Genomic DNA, 20,684 nt, shown 5'->3' on the forward strand with positions numbered 1-20,684 from the left:
CGGGCCGCGGACGCCGGTGCGGGCCGGGCGGCGGCTTCAGCCGGAACACCACCCCTCCCGGCCGGCCTCGCGCGGGGCACCCTGGGAGCCGCGAGGCTGACAGTCGCGCGCGGCGGGGCGGGGCAGTGTTGCGTCGGCTTCTGCTGGCACGGAGACGCACCTCTGACGTCCCGGATACCCTGAGCCTCTTTCCTCCCAGCCTTTCACCGTTTCGCGCTCTTTGGCGAGTCCCGCCTGTTCCCCCAGGCCGCACCATCCAGAGCCCTCCGTGCCCTCAAGCCCCGCCTCGTACGGAAGCCGAGGCGGAGGGTCAGAATCCGGAAGGAAAACAATCGGGGGAGAGTAAGGTAGCCGGGACCTGCTGCCGGAGGGAGGTGGATCGGGCCAGGAGCGGCCGGGGTGCGGCGTGGGGACGATGGCCGCCGTGAGTCCACGGAAGGCGACTGAACCGAGAAGCAAGACGCTCAGGTGAGGAAGGCGGCTGCGGGCAAGCCGGCCTGATCTGGGCGGGATCACCCTCTCCTGCCCTTTCGGGGCTGCGGGTCTGGGGTACAGCCAGACTGGGAGAGAAGGGACCAGGCCTGCAGGGCTGATTCTAGTTCAGAGACCCTCCCCGGTTCTCCCAAGGCAATATTGAGGGGGTTGCTTTGGGCCCAATCCCTGCGCTCCCTCCAAACTCAGGCTGCCGAGCTCGTTCCTATTTAGGCTCCCCTCGCAGGTGTCTCTGTTGGCACCTGGCGGAGGCAGTATCGGGCTGTTTGAAGTAAAGACATAACAAGGCATTCTCCTCTCAGCTCTAGAATAGAAATCTTGTTCTTTTAATCAACACATACATCACGGGGTCTGCTGATCCCTTTGTGACCTCCCGAAATCCGAAATCAGGTTTAGGTAAGATCCGTTAGCGCAGTGATAGAGCCCGGTCCCATGTTTGCTCTTTAACGAAGAACAAAGCTAATCACCAACTTAGTGCAGGTCACGATGCAAGGATTTGCTGCTAATCGTCGAATCTGAGAGTGAGGGCGAGAAATCCCGACTTTTGCGCTCCATCCACTTAGAGCAGGTCCCTGGGAAAACAAAGAGCCTTGAACTAAAAGGGCTGCTTTCCTTAATCCTCTGTTGGACGGCAGGGGGAGATCATAAACAAACGAAGTGCAGAATCTCTGGCCTAATGCCAGGGAAGGTGGTTTGTGTATTGTTTTGTTGATGTTCGTAGGGAGGGGCAGGAAGTTGTTTTAAGTCGGCCAAGAATTTCAAGGTGTGGTTTTTCGAACATGGACCTCTAAGAACAGGATCTGGTGGAGAAGAGATGTTTTTGGACATCCTGCCCTTTTCTCCCACCTCTCTCAACCCGGTTTCCACGCTCATCCTAGGTTTTCCTCTGCTGCAGGTCCTCCTCCGCATGGTGTACCTAGGACTCACCTAAGGCCTGGTGGCTGGACCTTGGTCTCTGCAGGTGTTGTAGCCCCTGACTGCTCTGTACTCAGCTGAGTCTGGGGCTTTCTCGGGAGTGGTGCTGTAACTATTCAATTGAAGTGTCTCCTTCCCCTGAACCTCTGATGGGATCCATTGTTATTGAGAGCTGCTGATCTAGTTCTCTTGCTTCCCTAGGGCGAATATGAAGCCAAGGTTGAGGATGTTATCCAACTGATGAGCTTTCCCAAAAGAGGGTAGACTCTTTAAGATTTTATTTATTTGACAGCAAGAGAGGAAACACGAGGAGGAGTGGGAGGGGGCGGAGCATACTTCCTACTGAGCAGGGAGCCTGATGCGGGACTCAATCCCAGGACCCCAGGATTCTGACTTGAGCCGAGCTGAAAATAGTCGCCTAATAACTGAGCCACCGAGGCTCCCAAGAGGTTAGACTCTTGAGAGAGATGTTGAGAACCCTGTTATCTTCTGCTTAAGGCTCCCTGAAATGCTTGGTAGAATTGGTTATGCTCCAGGGACCTGCTAGGAAGAAGGAAGGAAGGGAATGTGGTGGTGTTATCTTTGTTATTTTTGAAATGCTCCTGTCTTGTAGGCTGAGTCCTCTTACAAGGTAAAAACTGAATCTCCAGGCTCTTTCTGGTGGTCTTAGGAGCCCTGAGGTGTGAATGGCTGGTGAAATGATTAAATTCCTAACTACCCACCCCACCCCCATCCCTACCCTCGTCTGACGCTAAAACCTTTGCGCCCACTTTGGCAGCCTTTGTTAATGTCAGCAGCACCAGTGCTGCCAGCTGTGGGCAGCTGTGGGCCTGCATGGAGGAGCCAAAACAGGGTGGAAATTTCCTGCTTCAGGAACAAAGTGAAGATGAAGGGCTTTTGTAGTTCAATGCCCCTGTTCCCACCACCAGGTACAGAAACTCCCGTTTCCCATTCTGGTTGCAGCAGATTGTGGTGCAGCCATTAGCAGGCCCAGACCCCTGTTCATCACCTGGAAACGGGTCTTATCCTCCTCCCTCCACGACTTCCCTTTGCATCCCTTCCACAGCATACATGTTGTGACATGGAACGTGGCCTCTGCAGCACCTCCTCTGGACCTCAGTGATCTTCTGCAGCTGAACAAAGACAACCTGAATCTGGACATGTATGTCATTGGGTAGGTGTCTGCAGTGCCCCTTCCCCCATTCCATTGCTGAGATAAATAAGTCCGACCAGCCCCAAGTGGTCCCCACGGGGTACTACTATAACCTGTCCTCCCTCGCTGTGGAGTCTGAAGGCTAGGAGCTTTCAGCCTGCATCAGGACCAGTCAGTGTTTCTTGTCCTGCATCAGTAATGGCAAGGGGTTGGCAGTCAATGGCCATGGGAGGGCAAGATCATGGTCATGAGTACCCAAGATTTGAAAGTGCCAAGGGCAGTACTGAATGTCTGTGGCAGAAGTACTACCCTCCAGGCCAAGGGGACAGCCTCTGACCTGGGATGGGCAGTTTGCAGGAAATGAACTGTGGGATCATGAGCCTCCTTTCTGACACTGCCTTTGAAGACCCATGGAGCAGTTTCTTCATGGATGTGCTTTCCCCTCTGAGCTTCGTCAAGGTAACTCACAAGTTCATGGGCAGTTGGGAAGTGTGTCTCACCTCCCCTCACTAACCCCCAGTCCTATGGTCTCCCACATAGGCTTTCATGCTGTTTCCACTTATTTAAAGGCCTAAACTTCAGCTGCACCTGGCTTCCTGGGACTCCTGCCTGCTTTGTCTTTCCAATGTAGCTGGAACTGAGCTGGGACCCCAGGGGTTGGTTTAACACCTGGACATTTTTCAGGTCGGGAGAATCCTGGGGGAAGCTCAGCAGGGCTTACTAACACTTCAGTGCCTTTCCACCGTCAGCCTTCAGTCCCCACTCACATGCCAGGCCTGAAGTCCCTGAGTATAATAGTAACTGCTAACATTTACCGAATACTTACTTGGTAGTAAGCATTATAAGTAAACTCTTTATATATGTTATTGAGAGCTCTTAACTCCCTTGAAATGCGGGTATTTTACAGGTAAAACCAAGACTCAAAGGTCACACAGGCTGTCTGGGATTTGAATCTAGATCTTTCAAATTTCATAATCCATGTTCTTTTTTTTTTCTTTATTGTACTTAGCATGGAATTTATTTTTATTTTATTTATTTATTTATAGAGATTTTCCGTTTATTCATTTGAGAGTGATAGAGCAGGGGGGAGGGACAGAGGGAGAGAGAGAAGCAGACTCCTTACTGAACAGGGCACCTGTGCGGAGCTCAATTCCAGGACCCCGGGACCATGACCTGAGCCAAAGGCAGATGCTTAACTGACTGAGCCACCTAGGCGCCCCATAACCCATGTTTTTCACTTGATCTTAGCCAAAAGGCCAAGAAGCGATAATAACCCATGTTCTTAACTATGACATTTTATTGCCGTGGTGGTGATCTGAGGCTGACAGGTATCCCATAGCTAACTGGTATCAGAGGGTGTCCTCTGATCATGGGAGACATGTACCTCAAATTCTCGGGGGCCCAGAGGTTTGGAGAGGGGAGAAAAATGGAGGAAAAATAGTTCTCAGTCTGAAGGGCCAGTATTCTTTGTGGAAAGCAGACCATAGGAGAATCCACAGGAAGGCTCTAGACTGCTGGGTCTTCACCTTTATGTCCTGCACAGCTGAGGCATGAAGCATAGTACCATTCAAAGCACCCTATGCAGTGCTTCTTGGAAATACCAGAATTCCTCTAGCCCCGTCCTGGGTGACTCATTTATTCAGAATTAATTCTCTTACCCCAGTTTGCTTAATGGTGCTGAGGCAAGAGCTGTGAGTCCTCTTAAGGGCTTGAGCCAGGAGGAGGGAATACAATCTTTGTCCTGCTGCTGAGGCTGGAAAAGGCCAGTTCCTAAGCGCTTGGCTCCCTCCAGTTGAAGCTCAGGCCTCTTACTATAGACATACAGTTAGAGCCTCCAAGAAGGCAGAACCACCTCTCTCCCCACACACTCTCTTCCCAAGACCGGAGGCTTTCCTGCAACCTGGCTAACTGGCAAGGGATTGGTAGAATGGAATCAAGCCAAGGAAATTAGCTCAGCTTGTAGCAGGGACACAAGCCACTCTACCCATTTGGCCTCCCGTGTTTGGGAGGCCTGCCTGAAGGCCTGGCACCCAAAGCAGATGGGTGACTCTCCTTCCCCTAGCCAAGAACTAGGTGAACAGGTAAAGGGGTGAGCCCTGCTTTTGCAGCCTCTTCCTCTGATGGGAGTTTGGCATTTAGAGGTTGAGAAGCCTGGACCTGACCCCTTTTGTTGGCTCTAGGGCCCCTAGCTCCCTCCCTTTAGCCCCTTCCTTAGCTCCTCCTACTTCACTTCCTCCAACAGAACTTCCCCTACAAGCCTCCCGCCTTTCCCCACAGCCCTACCCTTTCTCCCAGTCCCAGCCTTTCCTGCCTCCCACCCTCCTCTCCCTCCTTGCTCCTTCACAAAGCAGACTGGTGCTTTCGTTTGGGGTCCCATTGGTCCAGACCTGCTATGTGGGTCAGGATTAAGCCTGAAAGTTCTTCCTGGATCTTTATCAGTTCCTTGGGAGTCGGTTCCATTGGCGTACATGCTCGTGAATGGGAAGCCAAGACCCGGTCTAGAGGTTAGGGACACATTTGTAGTAACCTCTATCCAACGCTAGGTTTTCACGCCTCCTTCACTCAGTCTTGGGTTTGGGGTTCCCCCTGCTTTGACTCCTCTGCTGTAGCAGAGCTCCTGGCCTGTGGGATCAAGTTTCATAATTCCTGGAAGGCCCCAGTACATGCTCCCCACCCGGGGATTTCCTCCTTGGCCTCTGCAACCTCAAGCTCCGGAAACAGCTACTCGGGTAGTAAGTGTAGACAGGCTGAGGCTGAGAGAGAGGGTCACTGGCTACGGCCCTGTCCCACCCTGTCTCACAGAGAGCAGGGATTATAGGGATCCCGGACCTCTAACATTGTTATCCGAGTAGTCTTCCTGGTTCCTTAATCTCCTTGAGCCTCAGCCTTCCATCTGGAGAACAGGGACAGCGGTTCCTTCCAAGGTTGGGGTGAAGATTAAATGCAGTATGAAGGATCTCTGGAGACGGTGGCTGTTCTTCCCAGCCTGTAAACGCACGTCCACCATGCTTGCTCTCATTGCCTCCACATCGCCTTCGTGGAGATCCAGCTACCCACATATAATTATTTGAGGGAGCATTTTCTTAATCTTTTTTTCCACTGAGCATTATAATGTATACAGAAATTAAGTGTATTTTTGGAGATTTTTATGTGTATATGCTTCATTGTTACCACCAGTCAAGTCAAGGTACAGAATATTTCTTTCTTTCTTTGTTTCTTTCTTTTTTTTTTTAAGATTTTATTTATTTATCTGACAGACAGAGATCACAAGCAGGCAGAGAGGCAGGCAGAGAGAGTGGGGGAGGCAGGCTCCCCGCTGAGCAGAGAGCACGATGCGGGGCTCGATCCCAAGATTCCGAGATCATGACCCCATGACCCGAGCTGAAGGCAGAGGCTTTAACCCACTGAGCCACCCAGGATCCCCCAGACTATTTCTAGCACCCTAGAAGCCTCTCATGTTCTCTTCCTGAATTTACTTTTTTTTTTTTTTAAGTAGTCTCCACGTCCAACGTGGGGCTTGAACTCTTGACCCTGAGATCAAGAATTGCAAGCCAGCCAGGTGCCCCTCCCTGCATTTACTTTTTAAAAATCTTTAAACCAGGGGTACCTAGCTGGCTCAGAAGAGCATTAGACTCTTGATCTTGGAGTCATAAGTTTCAACCTCACATTGGTAATAGAGATTACTAAAAAAAAAAAAAAATTTTAATCCTTAAACCAGCAAAGAATAGCTGCCAGTTAATCCTTCTGGCATCTACGAAATAGATGAGGTAGAGTCCTGGTTTTTCAATGAGCAAATAGACTGAGATTGGGCCCAACAGCAAATACTAAGAGCCCAAGTGGGATCTGAACCCAGATCTGGCTAACTTCCAACAAAGCCAGTGCCCTTAGCCACTATCCTACATCGTGCCATCCCTCTCTGAGCCCCTGGTGCATGGGGATGGCAGCCTGGAGTGCCCTAAGGACCCATAGAGCATGGTGAGAGGAGTCCTTAGGCTACATGGTGCTGGGACTGGAAGGTTGATGCCCTCCTGATGGCAGGATGCCCTGGCAGCCTTGTCTTCTTGGCCTCCCCTCCGCACCCTGAGCCCAGGAAGAGTCAGTGCACTTGGCAGAATGCATCACTCGGCAGCTCAGTGGAGTAAACGCTGAGCCTGGAGCTGAGACACCGTTGACCTCAGGGCTAGGCAGGGACTTCCTCAGCCTGTGCAGGGGAATGAATGACCATTGTCCCCCCTCTGCTGTAGGTCTCCAGTGTCCGCATGCAGGGCCTCCTCTTACTGTTCTTTGCCAAGCATCAGCATTTGCCCTTTGTCCAGATCCTCTCTACTAAATCCACCCCCACGGGCCTCTTCGGGTACTGGGTAAGGATGAAGTTGTTGTCTGAGTCTCGAACTGGGAGGCCTTCTGCCGCTTGGCTGGGGAGGGCTGGACGCCTTAGGGGAGAGCAGATGGAAAAGGGGGTGATGCATATCTGCTCTCCTACCTCTGGGAGCTCAGCACCCTTGAGACCTCAGCCTGGGTGAGCTGGGCTCTTGGATGGGGAGGTCACTCCAGGGAGCTGAGCGTCTGGCCCTTGGGAGATCTGGCAGCAGGCGAGACGATCTCCCCTCAGGCTGGAGATGGGAGAGGGGAGGTGGGTCTTACCCAGAGCCACTTCCCACCCTTGTGCCCACTTATCCTGTCAGGGGAACAAAGGGGGCGTCAACATCTGCCTGAAGCTCTATGGCTACTACATCAGCATCGTCAACTGCCACCTGCCCCCTCACATGGCCAACAATGACCAGCGGCTGGAGCACTTTGATCGGATCCTGGAGATGCAAAATTTTGAGGGACAGGATATCCCCAACATCCTGGACCATGAGTGAGTTTGCACTCGTGGACTGCTGCCCCCTGTCCTTGCCCCCACACCAGCCCAGGCTAGCATTCCCCTCAGGCCGCCTGTGTTCCACTCCGGCCCTTTCCCAGCCTCCTCCCTGATGCCCTGGCTCTCCTGTCCAATTTTACCTGTTGGGGCCTAGGACCCCTTCTCTTTCCCTGCCGCCCTCCCCTCCATGTCCTGCTTTAGAACTCTGGACACTTCTGAAGATCCCAGATCGATTACCCCAGGGTTCCTGAGGTCACCCACGGGGAATTGGTTCTCAGCCTTGCCTGGTGGCCCATTGAGGGAGGGGGAGGGAGGGCAAGAGCCTGCTCTATTTGCTACTTACCCCTGGGGGCTGGTGTCTTTGGCTAAAACAGCAGGGAAGCGGCCACGAGAACAGTTAATCAGGGCTTACCTTGTCACAACCCTCAGCTGCCTTCTTTTCTCTCTGCAGCCTCATTCTGTGGTTCGGAGACATGAACTTCCGGATTGATGACTTTGGGCTGCATTTTGTCCGGGAATCCATAAAAAATAGGCGTTACAGTGACCTGTGGGAGAAGGATCAGGTATCAAGTGAGGGAAAGGTCCAGAGGGGTGATCTGAGCCTATTGTGGAAGTCCAGCATCAAACGTGGGGGGCACAGCTCAGGTCCCTCAGCCGCTTGTTCTCCATTTCCAGGCCTCTGAAGTCCTTGTTCCCAAGTGGGGAGGAGTTTAACAGGGCTTTGCACCCGGGGCCTGGTCTTCCCCTGGAGGAGCTGCTGGGTGTGCATTAAGATAGGGAGCAAGGCCTTCAGCTTACCATGGTCCTGCACTGGGCACCAGCTCTCTTGGATCCCTGTTGTCTTTTCCATCCCCAGGCTTGCTTGCCTCCTGGAGGATGAGATACCAGCGCTTTGGGGGGACCCCAACCTCCCCTCTGATACAAGTTTGCTAGTGACTCCCAGAGAGATGGAATTCAAAGCCAGGTTCCTATAGTCCCAGGACTGGAAAATGGCAGGCAGCGGCCTCCCCTAGGACTCTGGTATAATGTTTGCTAAAGGATTCTGCTTTCCTGGGGATAGGGGTGGAGTGGGGATGGGCCGCTGAGGCTATCACTGAGGCAGTGATGAAGGGAAGTGGTGTTGCTTGACTCCTGGCCTACCTCGGTGGCATGTGCGATCCCTCAAATGGAGTGTGTGCCGGGCCGCTGGGTCGGGACTACTAGGAGATGGGACTGTGCCTTTTTCTCCAGCTCAGCATCGCCAAGAGACACGATCCACTGCTCCGGGAGTTCCAGGAGGGCCCCCTGCTCTTCCCACCCACCTACAAGTTTGATAAGAACTCCAACAACTATGACACCAGGTGAGGGGGCTCCCCCAGGAGAGGATCAGCCTGCCACTGATTCGGAATTAGCCTGTGAGGAGGAAATGAGGGGCCAGGAGGCCTGGGAAGTCAGGTTGTGTTGGACTCTGTTGGCAGAGGGAGCTGCCTCAAAATAGAAGTGTTAGGGAAGCAGGAATAGATCCAGCCATCACCTCAGGAGTGGCACCTCCCAGCCGCCTCACGAGGTACCGACTGTGTGAGCTTCCCAGAGTGTCCTCAGAGAGCAGGAAGGTGCTGGCAAGGATGGGGGTGGGAGCAGAGGGGGCGAAGTGGCTGATTCCTCACTTGGGAGAGACTGCATTTCAGCATTCTGGGAACCCTTGCTTCCACTCCCCCAGGCTTTCTGGTCCTTCCCAGACAGGGGAACAGAAATCTTGGCTCAGCCAGTTACGGCTCAGGTATCCCTGCCCCAGCTGGGAGTGGATCAGGTACTACATAGGAAGGTGAAGTAGTTGTCGTCAGTGGAGGAGTTTATGGGGAACAATGTAGGAACAGTGCATCTAGTAGTTAAAAATACAGCTCTGCCACTGATCAGCTACACGTCCTCGGATAAGATATTTAAACCTCAATTTGATCATCTATAAAATGGGGATGATATTAGTATCCAGTTCATGGGGTTGAGGATTGAATGAGACCTCACATGTGCTCAGCCCCAGTGCCTGGCACCTGGTAAGCACCGTGACAACTGCCATGGTCAGATTCACGTCTTTGGGTAGTAGTTGTACTAAATACCTCTTCAAGAAGCTGAGAAGGGGCCAGGTAACCACCCAGACTTGCAGCTTAGGCAGAGGGTCAAGAGCAGCTCCGGCCTGAAGTTCCCAGCCCAATTTGGCAAAGATTTCCATCTCTTTGAAGACAGAGAAGAGCCCCATCCATGTCACAGGGTTTTTGTCTCACCTTCCTCTACTCCTCTTAGCAAGACTGTCTTATGAGGGAGGCGGGAAGTGCCTCCAGGGCAGAGCCTCTAGAATGTGGGGAGTGAACAGGTGTCTCCCCAGCTGGGCCGGGCTGAGAAGTAGGACGGCCCTGTGCTGGCAGTGGTACGGCCGAGCCACGGCGTCCCCTCCAAGGAAGGGGTGGGGTGGGGGGGAGGCGTTTTGGGAGCATGGAGCAAGATGTGCTGGGGTCATGGCCTGGGCAGCACACACAAGAAGAAGCCATGAACCCTGGAAACAGAGCCTAGCCTGGGTCACAGAGCAGGCCAGAAAGGAGGGAAGAGGGCAGGTTCCAGCTGGCCAGCTGGCCTGGGGCCACAGCTGCAGGGAGACTGCCAGTCTCCCCAGCCATCCATTGGAGATGAGACCTATCATGGACATTGTGAGACCTCGGTGGCATGGGCCTGGACCTTGGCAGCTGGGACCTTCTACTGACGGACTTTCAATCCCCTCTTGCTAGCAGGGAGAGAGCTGCTGGCAGGCCATGTGGCCGGGGGTCCCTTTGCTCCCACCCCCAGGTATGGTAGGGAAACCACCAGGAGAGTGGAGGTCCTCACAGACAGCTGAGTGTTGGCTAGGCTGGGATCAGCAGGTACTGAAATTGGGTACAGAGGCTCCGAGATGTTAAAGGACTTCCCCAGGAGACTCAACTAGTAATGGCGGAGCTGGAGCTGAGATCCGACTCTACTCTGTGGCCCCCAGCGCTTCCGTCTAGCCCACAGCACCTCCAGATTCGCAGCCAGTCTTGCCAACAGCGGCAAAAGGGCGGGCATGATGGGGACAGCAAAGGCTCGCAAAGAAGGAGGCAGGTACTTATTTCCAGACAGTAGATACAGTCCACATTGTGATTGACATCGCTGGAGCACTTACCATGTGCCTGTGTAACCAGACTGTTCTTCATCCTTGAAAACTCAGCTCAGACATCATCACTGTTAGAAAGCCTTCCCTTACCCTTCCCCATCTCACTGAGAGTTTTCTCCTGCCCATACGCTGCCCGAAAGCATTGCACACACCATGCTTCCACTGCTGCTTTCAAGACACAGTGGGCTTTTCCTGTTGTACCACGAATTCCCGGAGAGACTGGATCTGATTTGTGACCAACTCTGGTATGTAGCATAGCGCCCGGCATTTGTTTGAATCAGGAGCCCAGGAGGACAGGAGGAGGTTGCCCCCTTAAAGGGGCAACCCGTCTATTAGAGGGATCCACCCATAGCAAGAAATCCAAGTAAGCACTATCAAGTCCAGGAGTTGGTCAGTAGAAGGTTCTAGAACTCTGGAAGTGTCAAAGGAGGTTGAGTGAATGGTAAAGAGGCGGGCAGCTGAAGCCAGGAGGAGTCAGTCAGAGCTGCTGTCAAGAAAAGAGCGGAGTCCGGCAGAGAGAAGGGCAGGCATTCCGGTCAGTCAGCAGCACTGATGAGAGGCACCTTGAGAAGAGCCTGACCGGCTGTACAAAGTGACCATGCGTGACTTGTGTGCACAGCACGGTACACATCAGCTTTGCCCAGCCATAGCAACATCCCTGAGCCAAGATGTCATGAGAAACGAGGTCAGCTCCATTACAGGGAAGGCTGAACAGGCTCAGAGCGGGAAATCCTGTTAAAGTCAGGGATTGCCGTAGGGTTTTGTTACGGTTGACATGAGCCTGGTCAGCCTCTCCACCAGGCAATGAGCAGAGGATCTTACGATCAATCTAGTTAGGACTCCTGTCCAGAGTTCAGTAAGACTTTTCTGAAGGGAAAAGTTAATTTCAGACTATTTCAGACCCAGAAATGGAACACATCACTAGGGGTCAGTAAATCAGCTCAATGTTCTAGGCTCTTAAAGAAATATTTGCAGAGCTAGTTGGTTATAATTTGTCTAAAGTAAGGACATACTAATCTCCAGAAACAATTCTTGTACTCAGTCACAACCATTCAGCCAGAAAGCCTAAGTGAGGTCTGGTTCTGGTAAGGCATTCGAGGAGACAGTTCACTGCTGGGAATTGGCCACGTTGGAGTGCAGTGGAAGGAGCGTGGACTTTATAGATGTAGGCAAGCATCCGACTTCTGCCTGGACAGTGTGACCTCTGAACTTCAGTGTCTTGTAGTGGAGGGATAATGTGACCTGTAACAGTCTTCCAGGGCAGAGAGGATCAGGACAGTCCATGCTGTCTATCACAGGGTCAAATGAACAGAAGGATCCCATGTTTCACAACTATTATTAGAAATGGAGAACCGGGTGGGGGAGGGCCCATGGGGAGGACGTAGTTGGTTAAGCATCCAACTCTTGGTTTTGGTTCAGGCCATGATCTCAGGGTTCTGGGATCAAGCCCTAAGTCGGGGCTTGAGTGTGCTTGAGTTTCTTTCTCCCTCTGCCCCTCCCCACTGCACTCTCCCCCTCTCTCTAAAATAAATAAATAAATTTTTTAAAAGATTTTTATTTATTTATTTGACAGAGAGATACAGAGAGAGCACAAATAGAGCAGCAGGCAGAGAGAGAGGGAGAAGCAGGCCCTCCACTGAGCAGGGAGCCCAATGCGGGGCTGGAGCCCAATTCGGGGCTCAATCCTAGGACCCTGGGATCATGACCCAAGCTGAAGGCAGACCCATAACTGACTAAACCACCTCTTTCTTTTAAGAAAGAAGTGAAGAACTGGGGGAATATATGTAATATTTAATTTGTACACACACATTTATTTATTTTTAAGTAGGTTCCACGCCCAACATGAGGCCTGAACTCATGACCCTGAGATTGAAAGGCACACGCTCTACCAACTGAGCCAGCCAGGCAGCTCAATTTGTACACATTTAACTTGTTTCTTGACTTTTTTTTTTTTTTTTGCCAGACAATCTCCTCGAGGACCTTGTCAGTCCCGTTTTTCAGATCCCCAGTTGCCCAGCATATAATAAGGGCTCGGTAAATCTTCATTGAAAGGCTGAAGTGTACAGGTGCCCAGTGATAAGCCTGGGAAGGCCCTGGAAAAGGAGGAAAGGAAGACAGGCTGAGAGGTACTGAGGAGAAAGGAGAGACAGGCTGTGGTCAGGACTTGTGGAGGATCCTGAAGTGCCACCTAGTCACCATAAGAGGGAAGTTGGGGAGGGAGAATGCTTTGAAAGGTAAAGTGGTCCATTTGTCTGGATCATTCCCAAGTTTAAGCATGGCTAGGTACTGAATGTCCAAGTGGGTTCGGAGATTCCGTGTCTGTCATCTCTGGAGTGGAAATAGCATATTTTGATGTGCTCTGAGCACTCCTCAGAAGAGTAGAAGGTTGAGACAACCCCAGGAGCCCCAAACAGATGTGGCCGAGCCGGTTAGCACCTCTTAACCACTCCCTTAACACACCTTAACTTGTTTAATCCTCACTACGACTCTTTGAAGCAAAGTACTGCTGTCACCCCCATCTGAGAGCTGAAGCTGAGGGTGGGAGAAGTGAAGTCACTTGCCCAGGGGCACATAACTTTCTCTCTCTCTCTCTTTTTCAAACTAGATTACCAGTTAATTATAAAAATGATATAATTCAGGAACAGGCAGAGGGAAGAAAGGCCTAGGGCCAGGTGTGGAGAGAGGGCGAGGAGCCTCTGTGCCCTCTGAGCCCGCTTCTCTCCAAGTCACATGTTCACCAGCCAGAAACACAGAGCTCTTCGTTAACAGGGCAGGACCTCCCCCCAAATCCTGGTGTCTGATCGTGGAATCAGACTTCACCAGCGAGACAGCATTCTGCCTCTCTGTTGCTAGAAGACTGTATTGCTGTTGAATTGACAACAGTATGTCAGAAATGTTTATTTAAAATAGTAAGTGGAGGGGCGCCTGGGTGGCTCAGTGGGTTAAGCCTCTGAGGCCTTTGGCTCAGGTCATGATCTCAGGATCCTGGGATTGAGCCCCACATTGGGCGCTCTGCTCAGCAGGGAGCCTGCTTCCCCCTCTCCCTCTGCCTGCTGCTCTGCCCACTTGTGATCTCTCTCCTTTCTGTCAAATAAATAAATAAAATATTTTTAAAAAATAAAATAGTAGCAGCGCCTGGGTGGCTCAGTGGGTTAAAGCCTCTGCCTCCAGCTTGGGTCACGATCCCGGGAGCCTGGGATCAAGCCCCGAGTCAGGCTCTCTGCTCGGCGGGGAGCCTGCTTCCCCCTCTCTCTGCCTGCCTGTCTGCCTACTTGTGATCTCTGTCAAATAAATAAAATCTTTAAAAAAAAATTAAAATAAAATAGTAAGTGGAGGCACCTGGATGGCTCAGATCGTGATCCCAGGGTCCTCAGATCCAGCCCTGCATCAAACTCCCTGCTCAGCAGGGAGCCTGCTTCTCCCTCTCCCTCTGCTGCTCCCCCTGCTTGCATGCGCTGTCAAATAAATAAATAAAATCTTTAAATAAAATAAAATAGTAAGTGAATCAAACAGAAGACAAAAAATAGACTTGCAACCTGGTTATCAGCATCTTAAAGTGTGTATGTTAGGATTAGATGGGCATTTCTGAGGAGGGAGGTCGAGCTTGGGGTTTTCGTGTGTTTAGGTTCCATGAGCAGTCAGGCCGGCTAAGTGCCGGCTCTGTACTAAGGCTGAGGCTGCGCAGGACATCTCGAGAGCCAGTGCTGGCCTTCCAAGCTCACACACAGACCAGTTTGCCAACTGAAAACGACAGCACTGCATAACATAATAGGGAAAACACTGGTGCAAAATGCTTTGGAAGCAGAAAGTAGAGCTCAAAGACGGCTTTCTGACAACGGCAGCATTGCAACTTGGGCCTCTCCCTGTGAAGACGGGTGTTCCAGGCAGCACAAACTGCAAGAGTAAAGGTCCGGAGGCCAGAGAGTCCCTGGTAGGCGGGTCTGGGACAGTGGTGGGAGACAGTGTAGGACAGGGGTGTCAGGCTCCTGGAAAACCGTGCTTGGGGACTTGAGCTTTATTCTGGAGGCAGTGAAGACTCCTGAAGGGTTTTAGAGCAGGAACCATCTGACTAGGCTTTACTACTCTGGGTTCTTTTAAATTTTTTTTTTTAATTTATTTATTTGTTAGAGAGAGAGCGAGCGAGCACAGGCAGACAGAGTGGTAGGCAGAGGCAGAGGGAGAAGCAGGCTCCCTGCGGAGCAAGGAGCCCGATGTGGGACTCGATCCCAGGACGCTGGGATCATGACCTGAGCCGAAGGCAGCTGCTTAACCAACTGAGCCACCCAGGCGTCCCTCTGGGTTCTTTTAAAATCAAGGGGGAGGAACCCAGAACAGCAACTGCCCACACCCCCATTCCAGGACTTGGGCCCCACCCTATCCTTGGAGGGCAAGGCCTGGTCTTAGAGAACTGTCGATCTTCGAGAACAGCCCCGTAGCTCCCTGGGCACAGCTCACCTGTCTTGGGCAACCACAGTTACCTAGGGGAGGAAAGCACTCCTCCTGTCTCCAAGGGCTGTACAGCCTCAGGGCTCCACTGAGAAGCCAGTAAGCAAAGAACAGGCCAGAGGGGTCTCAGTTGACTCTTGAGAACAAAGAGTCACAATAGCCAGGGATTATAGAGAGCTTATTTTGTACCAGGCACGGTGCTAAAGATTTTGTGTGCTTTGTCTCATTTAATCGTGTCAGCAGACCTGTGAGGTAACTATTATTACCTTCATTTTACGGATGAGGAAGTGGAGGTCGAGAGGGGGTTGCCTGGTCATGAAGAGCTTGTGCCATCTGGTCACACAGCCTGGCCTTGAATCCTGACTCCACCACTCAGTCGCTGTGTTACTTCAGGAAAGTTCCTTCCCCGCTGAGTCTCGATTTCTCCACCTGAGAAAGGGGGACAGGCAGTACTGACGGCGGGCACACAGGGGCATCCCCAAGTACTTCCCTTTCCTTTTCTGAGGTTCCACCGGTAGTGAGAGGGAGGCCAAATTCCAGCTTACCTCTAACTCCAAAATCCAAACCTCAGCTTCTCTCTGGTCTGCTGCTTTTGTTCTAGAAGTCAGAAAAGCTTTGGAGTGGAATGTTTCTGAATCACAGTTGGATTCATAAAAATGTAGACTAGACTGAAGGTCCTTGGCAGAGTCTGACAAAGACCAGTCAGCTTCTGGTTCTCTCGGGCCCCCTCCTGCTGGCTGCCATGCCACACTCCCACTGTGGCCCAGAGGTCTCATGGCCACTGAGAGGCCCTGGTGTTGGGGGCTCCAGCAGGCCTGCTGGGGGTACCTTCTTGCTCTCCTGCCAACCCTTCTCTCCGTATTCTTTCTCCCCTCTACCCCCAGTGAGAAAAAACGCAAGCCTGCTTGGACCGACCGTATCCTGTGGAGGTTGAAGCGGCAGCCCCAGGCCAACCCCCAAACCCAGAGGCCACCAGCCTTCCACTTCTTCCTGTCTCTGAGGAGCTATGTCAGCCACATGATGTACTGTGTCAGTGACCATAAGCCTGTGACCAGCACCTTTGACTTGGAGGTGAATTTCTAGGCTGCCCGGCCCTTGACAGAGCACCCGCTGGGCCGCCTCCCAAACCCCCCAGCCCTGGATTCTAATGTCAGCACGTCTCCCAGGGGAGGCCTCTAGGTAGGAGGACACCACTGCCATTCTTCCCAGGTCAGGTATCCCAGCTCTTAGAAGCTGTTGAGGGCTCTGTCAAAAACAGGCTCAGACCCTTTGTGAATGGGTTTCCATTTCCTCTTGGTACTGTCCCTTGGGGCTGGTGGGCTCCATTATGCTTATTACCTCCCATGTGAAGTAGGACTTCCTTCTATTTGTCCTAAATCTACCTGGATCAGGTTGCAAAGGGAGCTACCTCCATACTTGGATCTTGCCATCAAATGACCAGGGCACTGTTGACCTCCTCTGAGACCTGCAGGGTGTTGGGTGTTGTCCTCCCAACACCACAGCCTTCACTTTCTCATGGCTGGTTTGTCTGTCTGTATACCACTGTGGCCCTCCACATGCCTACAGCTGCGCTCCCCAGAACTACCTCCCTACTTTGGGTCAGGAACCCTGGAGGCCTGAGAGTAGCTACCTGACTTCCTTTTTAAACCTGTCAGCAACTCACCCCTTCTCCCCTACCCTCTCCCCTCAGCACTTGGCTCTCTGCTTGGTTACCCACTGGGCCCCTAGCCCCATCCTCCCTGGCAGGGCCAGCCTCCCCCGACAAGCCTTTGGCCCTTTCTTCTTCTAGTGGGCCAGTCAAAGTCTAATACTCTCTTGGGGATGCCTAGTGGAGTTCTGTGCCCATCCCCGTGTGTGCCCCTCTTCCCCCTCACTGCAAGTTCACAGTTCACAGCAAGAACATTAGCCTCAGAGGAAAGAATGGCGCTGTGGGATTTCAACCCCTTTCCCACCTCTATGTAGTTGAAGCCTTTGGTGACTACCCCACCGATCACCCTGATGCCTGAGGGGCTGTGGACCATGGAGAACGACATGTTGATCAGCTACTCCTTGACCCCAGACTTTCCCAGCAGCCCCTGGGACTGGATTGGACTATACAAGGTGATGTGGTGGGCAAGATGTGCTATCAGCCATTCCCCCCTGGTTTATCCCTCCTGGGGGCTCATGGGAGCTGAGGAGCTCAGTCTCACAGAAACTGAAGAGCTCATGCCCATCTCCCACAGGGGTCCTTGCCCACCTAGAGGCTGGCAGTGAAGGGGGGGGGTGTGTACAGTACCATGGCCAGGCCAAAGCATCTTCTCCTTGGCACTTGTCACGTGCCGTGTCCTCCCAGACCACTGACTGCCCAATCCCCTCTCCCACAGGTGGGGCTGCGCCACATTAATGACTACGTGGCCTATGTCTGGGTCAGGGACAACCAGGTCTCCTTCAGCGATGGGCTGAGCCAGGTACCTGCCTGCTTCCCTGAGATAGGTATACCATGTCTCCCAACGCAAGGGCTTGCCTGGGCGCTTCTCTGTCTTTTGGAAGGAACAGAGGGTGGGATAACTTGTTACTGAGAGCTGGGTGGGGCCCCGGGCCAGGGAGCTGACCCCATCCCTCTCCGTCCTCCCCACCAGGTTTACTTCAATACGAGCGACATCCCTGAGACCGAGGAACAGTTTCTCCTCTGTTACTATAGCAACAATCTGCATTCTGTGGTGGGGATAAGCAAACCCTTCAAGGTATGCTGGTGTGGGGAGGGGACTTGAGCCCCTGCTCGGTTCTTCATTGCCATGGGCCTGGGAATCCACTTGGGCCGTGGAGCTGCCTGCGCTGGAGAAGGGGAGTGATGGAAAGACACAGAGCAAAATCTGTTCTTCCCTTCCCCCCCATTCTGCTCACTGCTGTTTCTCCCTGCAGATCCAGCCTGGCTCCTTCTTGGCGGAGGACCCACTGGGTGAATCCCAACCACACATCTGAGCCTGGATGAGAGTGGATCCAGGGCGGAGGCCAGAGCTGGCAGCCAGCTCTGCCCACCACTGCCAGGAGCACCAGGGGCCAGGCCCAGCCCCCAGAGGAGGTAGCAGGTATCCTCCACCTCCCAGGGGGAGCTCTAGCCACACTCCTTGGCTCTCTCCGGTCCAGATCTCTAGAATTGGCCCCTTAAATACAGGTTTTTGTTGCTGAGATATGAGTGAAACCAACTAGTTTGTCAACACGGACGACCTGGGACAGACCCCTGGATGTGGGAAGGACCCTCCAGCCTATATCTTGTTTCTCGATTTTCCCCACACACACTCCCAGTCCTGCCCAAGCAGGCCTGCCAGGCACATGCCCCATCTGGCACAGGCCTGCATTCTTGTCACGCCATCCTGGGCCTCAGGCTGCCTGGGAGGGGGAGATGCTCACATTTGCACAGGCCCCATAGACTGCTTGGCACAAGCAGCCTGGGTTCCGGGAGTCTTGGCATCTCGTTGCCCATCCCCCTGGGGGATGGGCAGAGGGTGTGGGATCCCTGTTTTTGGCAAAAGCAATTAGACTAAGTGGGCAGGATGAAGGGCCCCTCCACCCAGGCTCTTAGTTGTGGGCAGGAGCCTGACCCATGGAGTCTGATGCAGAAGTTCACAGCCTGAGCAAAGGATTGGCCCCAGATTGGCTTGTGCTGGTGGGTCAGGCTCCATGCCCTAACCTGCCCTCCTGTGAAGGGTTGGCAGGTGGTAGAGGAGCTGTGGCCACAGACTTTTCCAGGGGCTTTCTTACCCAGTTGAGCTCATCTGCTCCTTCCCACCCTCACCTGCAGTCACTGGCCAGGAACCCGCCCTCTCTCTAGACTGCCCTAGCACCTGAAGAGGAAGCAGGCAGAGAAGGGAGCCAGGATCCAGTCATTTTGGAGAATCCGGCCTTGAGGGTCTTCTGAGAGCATTCTCTGGGTGCTATGTGGGCACTCAGTCCCACTCCCGCCACTTGCCTCCAGCCACTGGTGATTCAACGGCCCTTCTCCCAGGAGAAGACACCTCAGGGAACCTGCTCTGTGACGGTCACATCCATCCTCTGACCTGAGACTGAGGGACACTCCAGTCACTCTGTGATCCATACTCCACCCTGGGAGCCGTGTGTACCATCAAGAACTGTCCCTCTGGCTTCTAGTGGCCCATGGCTATGTTCTATGTCTGTTGTATTGGGGGATAATTAGAAACATGGCTTTTACACTGTGTGTGGCTCCGTGATTGGTGGGGTGGTGATGGTTTGACTCCATGCCCTTGCTAAGCTCTAGGACAAGGGCCCTGTAGATCTAGACTAGAGTTCTGTGTCTGAGAGTGACAGATGTTGCCTGGATGGGAATGGGATGGGGTCCCAGGATGGCAGCCCTCTGGGTCCGTGGCACAGTTGGGGCGAGCCTCCTATGCTATCAGGCACTTCATTTACCTTGCCGTGAACTAGAATGGGTTTCTGGAAACTGCTGACTTTCAGAAAAGGCGCTCTGTGTTCACTGGTTCATCCTTCCTCACCGACATTCCTTCACCTTAGCCTTGAGCCTTGGTCCCAGCTCGAGCTATTCAAAAATGTCACCATCTTTTGTTTCCCTTGAGCTTCCTGCCCCAAGGTCTCCAATAGCAATCTCTGTCCGCACCCCAACACACACACACACACACCAGAGGACCCGTGACTGCTCACACTTGCCTGCCTCTCACCTTCTCACCTGCACAAGCCTCATGGGCGCTGCCACACGGCACCTGTCATTTGGCAGGCGGCAGCCACAGCTCAGAGTGGCGGCCTGGTCCATCCCAAGTTACACAGGCAGCTGTGGTGTCATGCAGGACCAGAAACACAGGGATGAGATCAAGACCTGGACTTGAATCCGAGCTACACTTCTCTGCACGTAGGAATCCTGGTTGTCTGTAAAATACAAATAGTGTATGCATTTCCAAGATCATTGTGAGAGAACAGTTGGAAGAACAACTGAAGCAACAACATACCTATCTCCTTATTCTAATCCATGTAGCCCCGGCGCTGGATCTCAGGGACCACTGCCCCCACCTGCTGCTCGTGGAACATGCTTGTCCGTGTGCCTATCTCTGCCCTTCCCCCTTAAGTCTTCACACACCCTTACCCCTGCCTCCTGTTGGGGGGCCCCTCTGGGCCTGGGAGGGGCGAGTCCAGCAGTGATTGAGAGGCCGGGAAGGGGAAGGGGGAGTGTTCTGCCTCCTCTTGGCCCCAGTCAGGATATGGCCGCTCTGGGCCCAGCCCTGACCCGCTGGGTGGAAACAGGAAATGTGTGAGACTTGGTGTGCACTGGGTCTCTGTGCCTGACTCCACAGCTGATAAGGGCCATTGTGTGGCCACCGGGGATGAGCCTGCCCTAGATAGATGTGCTTCTTAGAGGAAGGAAGGAAGCTTTGCTGGCCTTTCCTGGGCGGGGGGACGCTGTGGGGAGGGAAGGAAAGGGTGCCCCAGGGGAAGGTGCTTGACCAGGGGGCTGTCAGGGCTGGCACTGGCCCACTGCAACCCCCCACCCCCCGCAGGCCAATGTCTCCCTCTAGAGAGGTCACTTTTCCTTATCCTCTTCCCCTTCTTACTTCTTTTTTTTTTTTTTTAAGATTTTGTTTATTTATCAGAGAGAGAGAGAGCGAGTGCACAGGCAGACAGAGGGGCAGAGGGAGAAGCAGGCTCCCCAC

General features: G+C 53.0%; 1 protein-coding gene across 14 annotated transcripts; it reads left to right on the plus strand.

Moving 5' to 3' along the window:
- Positions 1–299: 299 nt before the first annotated feature.
- INPP5K (inositol polyphosphate-5-phosphatase K) lies at positions 300–19,220 on the plus strand. Of its 14 annotated transcripts, XM_080826145.1 has the most exons (15): positions 332–468; positions 1,388–1,453; positions 1,609–1,667; positions 2,186–2,336; positions 2,474–2,581; positions 2,911–3,019; positions 6,805–6,921; positions 7,246–7,421; positions 7,876–7,987; positions 8,655–8,764; positions 15,912–16,098; positions 16,990–17,127; positions 17,391–17,474; positions 17,646–17,750; positions 17,929–19,220. In XM_080826145.1, the coding sequence occupies exons 5-15, from the start codon at positions 2,568–2,570 to the stop codon at positions 17,986–17,988; spliced, it is 1,212 nt and encodes a 403-aa protein (XP_080682271.1). In that variant the 5' UTR covers positions 332–468; positions 1,388–1,453; positions 1,609–1,667; positions 2,186–2,336; positions 2,474–2,567; the 3' UTR covers positions 17,989–19,220. The 14 variants fall into 14 exon arrangements, 8 of the variants coding, with proteins under 8 accessions (XP_080682269.1, XP_080682274.1, XP_080682271.1 ...); XM_080826150.1 differs by lacking the exon at positions 2,186–2,336; XR_013968138.1 differs by lacking the exons at positions 1,388–1,453; positions 1,609–1,667; positions 2,186–2,336 and having other exon boundaries at positions 305–468; positions 17,929–18,095; positions 18,809–19,220.
- Positions 19,221–20,684: the final 1,464 nt, after the last annotated feature.

The sequence above is a fragment of the Martes martes genome (genome assembly GCF_963455335.1).
Source record: "Martes martes genome assembly, chromosome: 16".
Taxonomy (NCBI): domain Eukaryota; kingdom Metazoa; phylum Chordata; class Mammalia; order Carnivora; family Mustelidae; genus Martes; species Martes martes.

Coding starts and splice junctions, on each gene's coding strand:
- INPP5K (XM_080826143.1), top strand. CDS start 416: ATGGCCGCCGTGAGTCCACGGAAGGCGACTGAACCGAGAAGCAAGACG. Junction 2,582..2,910: donor CTGGACATGTATGTCATTGG/GTAGGTGTCTGC, acceptor TGGGATGGGCAG/TTTGCAGGAAATGAACTGTG. Junction 6,922..7,245: donor CGGGCCTCTTCGGGTACTGG/GTAAGGATGAAG, acceptor TTATCCTGTCAG/GGGAACAAAGGGGGCGTCAA.